Source organism: Oncorhynchus mykiss, chromosome 23 (assembly GCF_013265735.2).
Source record: "Oncorhynchus mykiss isolate Arlee chromosome 23, USDA_OmykA_1.1, whole genome shotgun sequence".
NCBI lineage: Eukaryota > Metazoa > Chordata > Actinopteri > Salmoniformes > Salmonidae > Oncorhynchus > Oncorhynchus mykiss.
Genome location: NC_048587.1, coordinates 51,629,234 through 51,643,537, shown reverse-complemented (window position 1 = coordinate 51,643,537; position 14,304 = coordinate 51,629,234). Strand labels below are relative to the sequence as shown.

Here is a 14,304-nt window from a genome sequence, read left to right as displayed (position 1 = left end):
AGGTACTGTAGTACATCTTATCTACAGTAGAGGGAGACAGAGCAGTAGTCTACAGCACTCGCCAGAGTGAGCAAATGATGATGACGACAGAGTGATTGGAATATCTACAGAATGCCTGCCAACTTACTCTACACCATGACACAACCAGCTACGAACCTACTGCAAACTGAGTTTATCCCTACTGATAAACTGCCAGAGCTACAAGAGCAACTCCTAAAATTGTTCTTTCTCTCAGCTAGTGGTTTTACTTCAGTTTGATCATGAGCTCTTATGTTATGTGCTTCCATGTAGCATAACAACTCTCATCCTTGATTCAGAGAACCAGGGAGGGTTATAGCAGCCAACCAATCCTGTTATCCCATGGTTCTCACCGGACGCTGTAGCCCCTGAGAACCCCGTTCTGGTGGCTCTCTGGTGGGGGCTGCCACTGGATCATGATGGACTGGTTGGTGCGGCCGCTGGCGATCACATTCTGGGGAGGGGCACTGGGAGGTTCCTCTGGTAGAGATACACTGCAGAGAGGAGAGAGAGCAGAGAAAGTTTGGAAGGATAGAGCGTTGTTTGTTTTTTTGTCAGAAGAGAAGACAATGCAGCGTATTGACAGGCTCTGTCTGTAGACAGGCTCTGTCACTTCTTTCACATCCATAACCTGTCTCATGACCTCTTGCTCTTTTCAATAATCAACACAATGTCATGAGAATGGCGCTGAAATGTATAGCATCCATTTTACGGGCTGTTTTGTGTTTTTCTTTGCTGATCTTAACATATTATATATAAATTTTACATAGTGTTTCCGCGGTCGTTTTCTATGTCCTAAAGGAGCTTCTGGACATCAGAGCAGTGATCACTAACCTTGATTTGGATGAAGATTTCTACTTCAATGGGTCGGCGGCGCAGGACATACTGCTTACCCCGGACAAGGCCCTAATCCCCAACACTCAGAAGAGAAAGAGACGGCAATATAGAGGGCGACGTGCGGGCACCCTGACGAAACTATAGCGGCGAGTAAATAAACCGCCTCTACCCTCTGTTCTATTGGCGAATGTACAATAATTGGAGAACAAACTGGACGAGCTCCATTCGAGACTACCTTATCAATGGGACCTGAAGAACTGTGATATCCTATGTTTCTTTGAAACTTGGCTGAAAAAGGAGATGGATAATATACTGAAATTCTAGATCCCCATTACTCCACACACATACAAAGCTCTCCCTCGCCCTCCTCCATTTGGCAAATCTGACCATAACTCTATCCTCCTGAATCCTGCTTACAAGCAAACATTCTAACAGGAAGTACCAGTGACGCGCTTAATACGAAAGTAATCTGATGAAGCGGATGCTAAACTACAGGACTGTTCGCTAGCACAGACTGGAATATGTTCCAGGACATATTCCATGGCATTGTGGAGTTCACAGTCACCGGCCTCATTAATAAGTGCATCGATGACGTTGTCCCGACAGTGACCATACACACAGTACACATCCCAACAAGAAGCCATGGATTACAGGTGTCGTGTCTTTGGCTATCCTGGATTAAGTGATATGACATGCTATTCTGACATAAAATCCTTTCTCTGTAATTAATATGACCTGATTGAGCTAATCATGTAAATGTAATTAACTAGAGAGTCGGGCACCACAAAATAATATTTCTAGAGCAGTTATCTTCCAAATAAACTCTTAAAGACCTAGTAATATTTTATATCAATAGCAGTCAATATTAATCGTTACCTTACTTCAGTCTCATCTGAAAGTTGTAAAATCTTCACGAACCCTGGCTAACAAGTTGAATCAGCCATACAAAATTGGGTTCAATTATTTATTTACTAAATACCTAACTAATCACACAGAATTACATATACACAGAATGAATCATACCTTGATTTCAAACGTTGTCATAAAGGAAAACGTCCCTAGCGGACGGAACAGATATGACAGCTGGTTACACAAAGAAAAGGGGGCTGGGTTTGAGTGAAAGAGAAGGGAAGACTGAAGAACAAAAGGGAGAAGCAATGTCTCTATCGGGCCGTAGGCAGCTACTCTATTGTAAATACAGAATCTTATGCATTCTAAAATACCGCCCATTTGGAAAAGGAAAATGCAATAAATATTTACTCTGAGCTGCGCTTCGGTAGGTTGGTCGTAGATGCTGGTCGTGTTGGCCAACAGAGATCTTCCTGTCCTCAGAAGAATGTATCTGGTGGTAAATTGTAATGTCGTTGTAACGTCGTTGTATGGTAGACGGGATACTCTGTCTGTTCATTCCTAGCCCACGTTTGCAGCTGCTGTTGCTAACTCAACGGCTAGGAGGTATCACTTCTGTAGTGAATAAGAGTTCAAAGTTCATACCATTCGCAACCAAAGCTCACGCTGAGGTTGGCTTCGTTCTGTAGTTATTATCTGAACCCTTCTGACATCGGATTGTCGTCCTAATATACGGAACAGCAAGTTATATTGTCGTCAAGGCTTTATAAAGGAAGGGAGAGGAGGGCGTGTTTCATAGTTTATAACCAATGTCTCTTCACATGGGCGGGCCACTGAATCGGTCCTAATTCCCTCATGAAACCCCAACTCTCACATTTTAGAAACTAAATTCACATTCCATCCCCTCCCAAATAATTTCATATTCAAACATTTAAATTGCAAAACAATTCCATGTGAATCTGATAACTATAATGTGTAGACTTTCCACTGTACCGTTTATGTCATCCTATCATTGATGAGAATGTCTCAGATGACAACCGAACTGACATCATATTCATTAAGTACCAACGCATATTTTCAACTGGTTGGATTTCCAAAATATGTTTCATTTCCCCCCACCTTCTGATGTTCCCAGAATCTCTGTTTAACAAAGGCTATTCAAGAGTCCCTCTGTAGAGTCAAGAGAGAGGGAAGGGAGAAAGGTATTTATGGGGGGGTCATAAACCTTACGCCAACGTCATGACACAGGCAACATCCACACTGAGCTAAGGGCTAGAAATGCCACTTTCAAGGAGAAGAATACTAACCTAGACTCGTATAAGAAACCCTGCTATGCCTTCCGACGAACCATTAAACAGGCAAAGCGTCAATGCAGACAATGTGTGTAAGACCTTTAAACAGGTTAACATTCATAGGGCCACAAGGCCAGATGAACTACCAGGAAGCGAACTCAGAGCATGAGCTGACCAGCTGGCAAGTGTCTTCACTGATATTTTCAACCTCTCCCTGACACAGTCTGTAATACCTGTAGCCTGTCTAAATGACTATCGCCCCATAGCACTCACATCTGTAGCCATGAAATGCTTTGAATTGAACTCTACACTACTCTTTCTCACTTAGACAAAAGGAACACCTACGTGAGAATGCTGTTCATTGACTAAAGCTCGGCGTTCAACAGTGTGTCTTCCAAGCTCATCACAAAGATAAGGACCCTGGGACTGAACACCTCTCTATGCAACTGGATCCTGGACTTCCTGACGGGATGCCCCCGGGTGATGAGGGCAGGCAATAACACATCAGCCACACTGACCCTCACCATGGGGGCCCCTCAGGGGTGCGTGCTTAGTCCCCTTCTGTACTCCCTGTTCACAGATGATTGCATGTCCACACATGACTCCAACACCAACATTAAGCTTGCAGACAACACGACGGTGGTAGGCCTGATCACTGATGACGATGAGAAAACCTATAGGGAGGAGGTCAGAAACCAGGCAGTGTGGTGACAGGACGACAACTTCTCCCTCAACATCAGCAATACAAAAGGTGCTGATCGCGGACTACAGGAAACGGAGGGGAGAGCACACCCCCTTTCACATTGATAAGGGCTGACGGGGAGCGGGTCAAGAGCTTCAAGTTCCTAGTTGTCCACTGCAGTTTATTTGAAATATATATCTTTAGCCACGGAGAACTGCAAATATGTTGCTTCTGCTCTCAATAACATTCCTGCTCTGAATTTACCAGGCGCTATCGACAAAGGTCAGTGGGGGGAAAAGTTGTGATGATGGACTACTTTCTGGACCACAATCGTGCAACGCAATGCTGACTCTCTCTCACTCTGAAAATAACACGTTTTGAAATCAGTGGAACACAACCGGCCAAACAAGCTGTCCAAAATAAACAGACAAAACACAGGATGTCTTATAAAAGGGGTTGCAGTCTGCCCTGAAGCTTTCATCCATGTATACATCCATGTAAGAATCTAGGTACAGATATTATACGTTTCTAATTTTGTCAGAAAGTTGTTTTCATTGCAAACTAAAGCTTGCTGTTAGGTAGCCAGCTGGAGTTCGATGGCTGGTTTGCTAACTAGCAATGAACCTAATGTGAAGCTTTCATCCATGTATACAGGTAAGACTCTAGCTACAGGTTCAGATATTATAAGATTCTAATTTTGTCAGAAAGTTGTTTTCATTGCAAGCTTAAGCATGCTGTTAGATAGCCAGTTGGAGTTCGATCGCTGGCCTGCTAACTAAGAATGAACATAACGTTATTTGTTTAGCTTGCTATGACAATCGGTTTGTATTGCTAGTAACGTTACTCTATGGATTGGGATTATATTTAATATTTTTGCTAGCTAACGTTAACGTGACATGTCTAAACAAAAGACCCTGCTGAGGTTAGGTGGTTGGCTTGCTAGCTAACATTAACTTATGTGTATAAAGTGTGTGTATAGTTAGTTTAGTTTTCTCAGAATGCCATTTCACATTGCTAGTTATCTTCTTCGGGATAGGTGTCCGATCCACTGGATGGTTGAGCTAACGTAGGCTAATGCATGAGATTGTAAGTACCAAATTTCTTTCCCAGGACATAGACATATATGATATTGTCAGAAAGCTTAAATTATTGTTAATCTAACTGCACTGTCCAATTTACAGTAGCTATTGCAGTGAAATAACACCATGCTACTGTTTGAAGAGAGTGCAAAGTTTTGAACATGAAACGTTATTATTTTTAACAGAAATGCGATGGTTCATTGGATCAGTCTAAAACTTTGCACATACACTGCTGCCATCTAGTGGCCAAAATCTAAGATGGGCTGGAACGATACATTATGGCCTTTCTCTTGCATTTTTAAAATGATGATACAAAAAAATACAAAATAACGTTTTTTTTTCCCTTCTTTGTATTATCTTGCGTTATATTCTCCTACATTCCTTTCACATTTTCACAAACTTTAAAGTGTTTCAGTTACAGGAAATTAGATTTGGGTATGTCATTTTAGGCTAAAATTGAAAAAAAGGGGCAGATCCTTAAGGCTAGCTTACATTAGGCTTCAAAGCTTGCTTAGCTAGCCAACTGATGTTAGATGGCTGGCTAGCTACAGTAGCTAACATTCCCTGCATGAACTGTGTGTAGTGATATCTCAGAATGCCATTATGTATCTATTGTAGAGTAATGCTAAAATATGTGTATCTGGAATTTGTCCTTCAGGATCAATCAGTAGCAAACGCCTGACTCTAATCCACCATTCACACAGTCATCAAAAAGAAAGCTGGCCCAAGCAAGCAAAGGCAGCAGCGCAGTCATCAACTACATGCACCACTTCTTCAACTACAGTGTTGGTAAAACACGTGTGGACCTGAATTGTGATAACTCCAGTGGCCAAAACAAGAACAAGTTTATGTTCCAGCATGCACAAGCTCCACCACAATCTGGACCTTCACTTCCTGATCACAGGCCACACCAAGTTTGCCCCCGATTGGTGCTTCAGTCTCATGAAGCAGTGCTTTAGAAAGACCAGAGGGAACACTTTGTCTGAGATTGCTGGTGTTGTAAAGGACAGCACTGACGGGTCAACATCTTACAGCTGGTTGTACTGGAGGATGGTACGGTGCTGGTGGAAAGCTATGGCTGGCAACCACACCTGACTCCATACTTCAGGCCGCTGCCACAGATCAAGCAGTACCATCACTTCAGGTAAAAAATAATTTTCATTGTATGAGGTTATTCTTATCTAAACTTGCATTGATGTTGTGCAGGGTTGTAATGTCTTCTGATTTTTTGTTATTCCCTGTTTTACAGCTTCAATTCTCTAGAGCCTGGTGTTGTCGACAAGGAGCGTTTTGAGTTTTGGTACTGGGAGTCAGAGTTGGAAATCAGTCGTGCACGCAAGTATTTAGTCAGCCACCAATTGTGCAAGTTGTCCCACTTAAAAAGATGAGAGAGGCCTGTAATTTTCATCATAGGTACACTACAACCATGACAGATAAAATTAGAAAAAAAATCAAGAAAATCACATTGCAGGATTTTTTATGAATTTATTTGCAAATTATGGTGGAAAATAAGTATTTGGTCAATAACAAAAGTTTATCTCAATACTTTGTTATATACCCTTTCTTGGCAATGACAGAGGTCAAACGTTTTCTGTAAGTCTTCACAAGGTTTTCACACACTGTTGCTGGTATTTTGGCCCATTCCTCCATGCAGATCTCCTCTAGAGCAGTGATGTTTTGGGGCTGTTGCTGGGCAACACGGACTTTCAACTCCCTCCAAAGATGTTCTATGGGGTTGAGATCTGGAGACTGGCTAGGCCAGCCAGTTTCATCATAGTGCTTGATGGTCTTTGCGACTGCACTTGAACAAACTTTCAAACTTCAAATTTTTCGCATTGACTGACCTCCATGTAATGATGGGCTGTCATTTCACTTTGCTTATTTCAGCTGTTCTTGTCATAATATAGACTTGGTATTTTACCAAATAGGGGTAACTTCTGTATACCACCCCTACCTTGTCACAACACAACTAATTGGCTCAAACGCATTAAGAAGGAAAGAAATTCCACAAATGGACTTTTAAAGAAGCTCATATTTTAAGTGAAGTGCATTAAAATCAAATTCAAATCAAATCAAATTTTATTTGTCACATACACATGGTTAGCAGATGTAGCGAGTGTAGCGAAATGCTTGTGCTTCTAGTTCCGACAATGCAGTAATAACAAGTAATCTAACTAACAGTTCCAAAACTACTGTCTTGTACACAGTGTAAGGGGATAAAGAATATGTACATTAGGATATATGAATGAGTGATGGTACAGAGCAGCATAGGCAAGATACAGTAGATGGTATCGAGTACAGTATGTACAAATGAGATGAGTATGTAAACAAAGTGGCATAGTTTAAAGTGGCTAGTGATACATGTATTACATAAGGATACCGTTGATGATATAGAGTACAGTATATACGTATGCATATGAGATTAATAATGTAGGGTAAGTAACATTATATAAGGTAGCATTGTTTAAAGTGGCTAGTGATATATTTACATCATTTCCCATCAATTCCCATTATTAAAGTGGCTGGAGTTGAGTCAGTGTCAGTGTGTTGGCAGCAGCCACTCAGTGTTAGTGGTGGCTGTTTAACAGTCTGATGGCCTTGAGATAGAAGCTGTTTTTCAGTCTCTCGGTCCCAGCTTTGATGCACCTGTACTGACCTCGCCTTCTGGATGATAGCGGGGTGAACAGGCAGTGGCTCGGGTGGTTGATGTCCTTGATGATCTTTATGGCCTTCCTGTGACATCGGGTGGTGTAGGTGTCCTGGAGGGCAGGTAGTTTGCCCCCGGTGATGCGTTGTGCAGACCTCACTACCCTCTGGAGAGCCTTACGGTTGAGTTGCCATACCAGGCGGTGATACAGCCCGCCAGGATGCTCTCGATTGTGCATCTGTAGAAGTTTGTGAGTGCTTTTGGTGACAAGCCGAATTTCTTCAGCCTCCTGAGGTTGAAGAGGCGCTGCTGCGCCTTCTTCACGATGCTGTCTGTGTGAGTGGACCAATTCAGTTTGTCTGTGATGTGTATGCCGAGGAACTTAAAACTTGCTACCCTCTCCACTACTGTTCCATCGATGTGGATAGGGGGGTGTTCCCTCTGCTGTTTCCTGAAGTCCACAATCATCTCCTTAGTTTTGTTGACGTTGAGTGTGAGGTTATTTTCCTGACACCACACTCCGAGGGCCCTCACCTCCTCCCTGTAGGCCGTCTCGTCGTTGTTGGTAATCAAGCCTACCACTGTTGTGTCGTCCGCAAACTTGATGATTGAGTTGGAGGCGTGCGTGGCCACGCAGTCGTGGGTGAACAGGGAGTACAGGAGAGGGCTCAGAACGCACCCTTGTGGGGCCCCAGTGTTGAGGATCAGCGGGGAGGAGATGTTGTTGCCTACCCTCACCACCTGGGGGCGGCCCGTCAGGAAGTCCAGTACCCAGTTGCACAGGGCGGGGTCGAGACCCAGGGTCTCGAGCTTGATGACGAGCTTGGAGGGTACTATGGTGTTGAATGCCGAGCTGTAGTCGATGAACAGCATTCTCACATAGGTTTTCCTCTTGTCCAGATGGGTTAGGGCAGTGTGCAGTGTGGTTGAGATTGCATCGTCTGTGGACCTATTTGGGCGGTAAGCAAATTGGAGTGGGTCTAGGGTGTCAGGTAGGGTGGAGGTGATATGGTCCTTGACTAGTCTCTCAAAGCACTTCATGATGACGGATGTGAGTGCTACGTTTAGTAGTCGTTTAGCTCAGTTACCTTAGCTTTCTTGGGAACAGGAACAATGGTGGCCCTCTTGAAGCATGTGGGAACAGCAGACTGGTATAGGGATTGATTGAATATGTCCGTAAACACACCGGCCAGCTGGTCTGCGCATGCTCTGAGGGCGCGGCTGGGGATGCCGTCTGGGCCTGCAGCCTTGCGAGGGTTAACACGTTTAAATGTCTTACTCACCTCGGCTGCAGTGAAGGAGAGACCGCATGTTTTCGTTGCAGGCCGTGTCAGTGGCACTGTATTGTCCTCAAAGCGGGCAAAAAAGTTATTTAGTCTGCCTGGGAGCAAGACATCCTGGTCCGTGACTGGGCTGGATTTCTTCCTGTAGTCCGTGATTGACTGTAGACCCTGCCACATGCCTCTCGTGTCTGAGCCGTTGAATTGAGATTCTACTTTGTCTCTGTACTGGCGCTTAGCTTGTTTGATAGCCTTGCGGAGGGAAACATCTCCCAGTCCACGTGATGGAAGCAGTCTTGGAGTGTGGAGTCAGCTTGGTCGGACCAGCGTTGGACAGACCTCAGCGTGGGAGCCTCTTGTTTTAGTTTCTGTCTGTAGGCAGGGATCAACAAAATGGAGTCGTGGTCAGCTTTTCCGAAAGGGGGGCGGGGCAGGGCCTTATATGCGTCGCGGAAGTTAGAGTAACAATGATCCAAGGTCTTTCCACCCCTGGTTGCGCAATCGATATGCTGATAAAATTTAGGGAGTCTTGTTTTCAGATTAGCCTTGTTAAAATCTCCAGCTACAATGAATGCAGCCTCCGGATAAATCGTTTCCAGTTTGCAGAGAGTTAAATAAAGTTTGTTCAGAGCCATCGATGTGTCTGCTTGGGGGGGGGATATATACGGCTGTGATTATAATCGAAGAGAATTCTCTTGGTAGATAATGCGGTCTACATTTGATTGTGAGGAATTCTAAATCAGGTGAACAGAAGGATTTGAGTTCCTGTATGTTTCTTTCATCACACCATGTCACGTTGGCCATGAGGCATACGCCCCCGCCCCTCTTCTTACCAGAAAGATGTTTGTTTCTGTCAGCGCGATGCGTGGAGAAACCCGTTGGCTGCACCGCTTCGGATAGAGTCTCTCCAGTGAGCAATGTTTCAGTGAAGCAAAGGACGTTACAGTCTCTGATGTCCCTCTGGAATGCTACCCTTGCTCGGATTTCATCAACCTTGTTGTCAAGAGACTGGACATTGGCAAGAAGAATGCTAGGGAGTGGTGCACGGTGTGCCCGTCTCCGGAGTCTGACCAGGTGACTACCTCATGAAGCTGGTTGAGAGAATGCCAAGAGTGTGCAAAGCTGTCATTAAGGCAAAGGGTGGTTACTTTGAAGAATCTTAAATATAAAATCTATTTTGATTTGTTTAACTTCTTTGGGATAGGGGGCAGTATTTTCACATCCGGATAAAAAGCGTGCCCAAAGTAAACTGCCTGTTTCTCAGGCCCAGAAGCTAGGATATGCATATAATTGGTAGATTTAGATAGAAAATACGCCAACGTTTCTAAAACTTTTAGAATTATGTCTGTTAGTATAACAGAACTGATATTGCAGGCAAAACCCCGAGGACAAACCATCCCCCCCAAAAAACATATTCACCTCATCGACTCGGTAAATGCGACCCCGTGTATATAAGTTATTGTTACTCATTGTGTATTTATTATTACTTTTATTATTATGTGTTTTACTTTTCTATTAGTTCTCTATTTTCTTTCTCTGCACTGCTGGGAAGGGACTGTAAGTACACATGTCACTGTTAGTTTACACCTGTTGTTTACAAAGCATGTGACAAATAACATTTAACTTGATTTGATTTTGTCCATGCTATCTGCAGTATCTGTGTCTAAGCTGTGTACAAAACCATCACTATGCCTTGATGAATTTCCTACTGATGGAGACACATAAGGTACCTAGCCAGAGAGAGAAAAGGCTAATACCGAAGACCACAGCGGACCAGTCAGATGATGCTGAATCAATTCAATCAATTCAAAACCAAAGGGCCCATACAGAGATATGACTTTTCAGAAAGCGAGGCGCAGTTGAGGTTAATTGTGGCACTTTAGGATCAAACGGAAGCACAAAGCGCTCAGTGTGAACCCTTGCGCTGTCAGACGTGAGCCCCCTATGGCTCTCCTCTCAGCTGGATATGACTGGGGATCCAACTGCTCACATTTGAGCTGGCTTGACGAGCTAGCCTGTGTAAGAGGAGGGATGAGGTCCCAAATGAACCCCTATTCACTACATAGTGCACTACTTTTGACCAGAGCACACTACGTTATGAGAAGTGACTCAGGCTATTGAAGCCAACCTGATCTCAACAATCTCCCGGGACACCCCCAAAGCCCCCCCTGAGTGAGTGAAGTGGTGGTGTGTGTCTGGCTGCATCGGCTCAATTACTAACCCTTCAGCAGATAAAAATACACACACACACACACGCACACAAACAATGTGTACTGGCACGGGATCACACACTGGTTGACTGGGAGACTGAGTAGGCTGTTATCATTGCACAGCAGGGGGGAGAGAGGTATCCTGGGAGGGCTCTCTCTCTCTCTCTCTCACCGGTCAGTCTCCTTGCTGAACTGGCCCTTGCCCACGTCGTTGACGGCACACAGGCGGAACTGGTAGGAGCGTGCTGGGATGAGTCCACTGACGGTCACTGCTGTCGACTCAGGCTCTATGTTGGCCAGGAGGATAGCCCAGGGAGCGTCTAGCACAGGAAGAGAGAACAGACACATATCAAACCTGCAGATGATCTAATCCTTCTCTTCATTCTATTTATCCTACTAACAGTGGTTTATTCTTTCTCATTATCCATCTGCCTGTGTCCTCCTGAGATCACTCACTGTTCTCAGAGACCTCCAGGATGTAGCGAAGCAGGGGGCTGTTCCCGTCGAAGGGCTTGGCCCAGGTCAGGTTAATGGCCCTCTTTTCTGAGGAACTTAGCAGGGCCGCAGGGTTCTCTGGAGCATAGGGCAGCTGTCTGAGGGGTGGTGGTGTGTGTGTGCGTGGGGGGGGGGTAAGACTGGATGAGTTTTTAAAAATACATTCTTAGAGGTAAGATTTACTCAAAATCCATCATTAAAGGAAACTAGGACAGCAGGGTAGAGAAAAAGAGAGAGAGACAGACAGGAGTGGGGTGAGACAGTTGAGAGACAGGAGATGTGAGAATGGGGAGAGAGGTGAGACAGGAGAGGTGAGACAGGAGATGTGGGAGAGGTGAGAATGGGGAGAGAGGTGAGACAGGAGAGGTGGGACAGGAAAAGTGACATAGGAGAGATTAGACATGAGATGTGTGACAGAAGAGCTGAGACAGGAGAGGTGAGACTGGGTAGAGAGGCGAGACAGGAGAGGTGAGAAAGGAGAGGTGAGACAGGAGAGGTGAGAATGGGGAGAGAGGTGAGAATGGGGAGAGAGGTGAGACAGAAGAGATGGCCGGGAGAGATGAAAATGGGGAGAAAGGTGAGAATGGGGAGAGAGGTGAGACAGGAGAGGTGAGAATGGGGAGAGAGGTGAGACAGGAGAGGTGAGACTAGGATGAGTGGTGAGACAGGAGAGGTGGGATAGGAGAGGTGAGGCAGGAGAGGTGGGATAGGAGAGGTGAGGCAGGAGAGATGAGACTGGAGAGGTGGGATAGGAGAGGTGAGGCAGGAGAGATGAGACAGGAGAGGTGGGATAGGAGAGGTGAGGCAGGAGAGATGAGACAGGAGAGGTGGGATAGGAGAGGTGAGGCAGGAGAGGTGAGACTGGAGAGGTGGGACTGGAGAGCTGAGCTACAAGAAGACAATGAGTAAGGGCTGGCAAAAGAACGGGAGGTCAGAAAGTTAGACAATGTTTATTGTATTTTTCTGTGTGTGTTAAGAGAACAGCAGACAGAGATCATTATAAAAAGACCACGAAGAGGTGGACAGAGCAAGAAGTGTGAGAGAGAGAGAGAGAGAGAGAGAAGAGAAAAATACAAGCAGTATTTTTTGTTAAAGACAGGATGAGAGAGAGAGCAAACCAGCAGTATATCTTGTTCAGGGCAGGATGAACAAGAGAGAGAGAGAGAGCGAGAGAGAGAAAACAAGCAGTATATCTTGTTCAAGACAGGATGAACAAGAAAGAGAGAGAGCGAGAGAGAGAGAAAACAAGCAGTATATCTTGTTCAAGACAGGATGAACAAGAAAGAAAGAAAGAGAGCGAGAGAGAGAGAAAACAAGCAGTATATCTTGTTCAAGACAGGATGAACAAGAAAGAGAGACAGAGAAAACAAGAGGGTGATAAAGAGGGAGAGAGAGATATGTCGATCGTGTTACCTGACTCGGAGGTGTGCGCTGCGTGAGTCATTGCCTCCTACTGACATAACCCTACAGGTGTAGGTCCCGATGTCACCTGACCAGGTCTGGGAGATGTGGAGGGTACCATCCGGGTCCAGCCGGATACGAGGGATAGACTGGGCGTTGATGACCAAGCCCTCCTTCTCCCACACATACCTATAGTTTAAAGGTCCAATACAGACATTGTTATCTAAACATCAAATAATTTCTGGGTAACAATTAAGTACTTTTCAACTTAAATGGTCAAAACGAAACAAAAATAACTTCCTATCAAATAGCAATTTCTCAAGCAAGAATTTTACTTGGACTGTCTGGGAGTGGTCTGAGTGAGGGTGGGAAACTGAAAACTAGCTGTAATTGGCAGAGAGGTTTGGAACTCTATCTCATAGAGTCATGGTCTATTAACTAATTTACTGCCAAAACTCCATTCACCGAAAACAGACTGAAATTTCAGGCGGCCTTTTCAAACAGCTCTTACACAAAATGGGCAAAATCATACATTTCCCAATTTCACAGTATCATTCCAACCTCATAGTGGTTGCTTCTTGACATGCACAGCAGGCGTGACCTGCCCCTGTGACCTTGTCATATTGTGCAATGTTAGTGAGTGTTGTTGTATGTAAGGTTGGAGAAAAATGTGTGTTTGTGTGTGCATAAGATGCTTTGTGTGCGTCTCACTCTGTGTGTGTGTGTGTGTGTGGGTGCAGTGTGTCTGTATGTGTGTGTAAAAGTGTACTGTGTGTGTGTGTGGGTGGGTGCAATGTGTGTCAAGTGGTGGGTGTAGCTGGTGCATGGAAGTCAGGCGCAGGAGAGCAGAGATGAGTGGACAAAGCACTTTACTAAGGCAATCATAATACAGAACACAACTGCATCACAAAACAAATGCCCAAAGAACAAGTGAGGCAGCACAAAGTACAAAACCTTTAGTACAAAGTACCGGCTGCTACAAAGCACGGGCATAAAACAAAACCTGTCGCAAACCAGCCGGAAGTGTGCCAACCTTGACAAATGAACAATACTTCACACAGACATGGAGGGAACAGAGGGCTAAATACACATAGTAATGATGATGAGATGTAAACCAGGTGTGCAGGAAAACAGGACAAAACAAATGGAAAATGAAAAGTGGATCGGCGATGGCTAGAAGACCGGGGACGTCGACCGCCGAACGCAGCCCAAACAAGGAGAGGAACCGACTTCGGCGGAAGTCCTGACAGTGTGTCTGTACGTGTGTGTAAAAGTGTACTGTGTGTGCGTGCATGCACATAGTGCTTGGTGTGTGTGTGCTCTCCTACCTGACCGTGACACTGGGGTCGTGTGTAACTCCACAGGTCACAGTGGCCTTGGTGCCTTTGATGACACTCTGGTCCTGAGGGGGGGTGTTGATACGGGTGCGAGCTGTAGGGAGAGAGAGTGGGTGTATGAACACACACTTATACACACACACTATAAAGAGAAGGATGCAGTGCGTGCTGCATGTT

At 45.0% G+C, this 14,304-nt stretch overlaps 1 protein-coding gene across 1 annotated transcript in view; it reads right to left on the bottom strand.

The window, feature by feature from the left end:
- Positions 1-14,304, bottom strand: part of LOC110503029 (protein sidekick-2) — a 396,532-nt gene that overhangs the window by 65,868 nt on the left and 316,360 nt on the right. The window contains exons 12-16 of the mRNA XM_036960765.1: positions 14,119-14,221; positions 12,803-12,979; positions 11,351-11,487; positions 11,067-11,214; positions 372-512 (exon numbers count right to left, since the gene is read on the bottom strand). Of these exons, the coding sequence (XP_036816660.1) occupies positions 372-512; positions 11,067-11,214; positions 11,351-11,487; positions 12,803-12,979; positions 14,119-14,221 (706 nt within the window). The remainder of the gene's footprint in view (positions 1-371; positions 513-11,066; positions 11,215-11,350; positions 11,488-12,802; positions 12,980-14,118; positions 14,222-14,304) is intronic.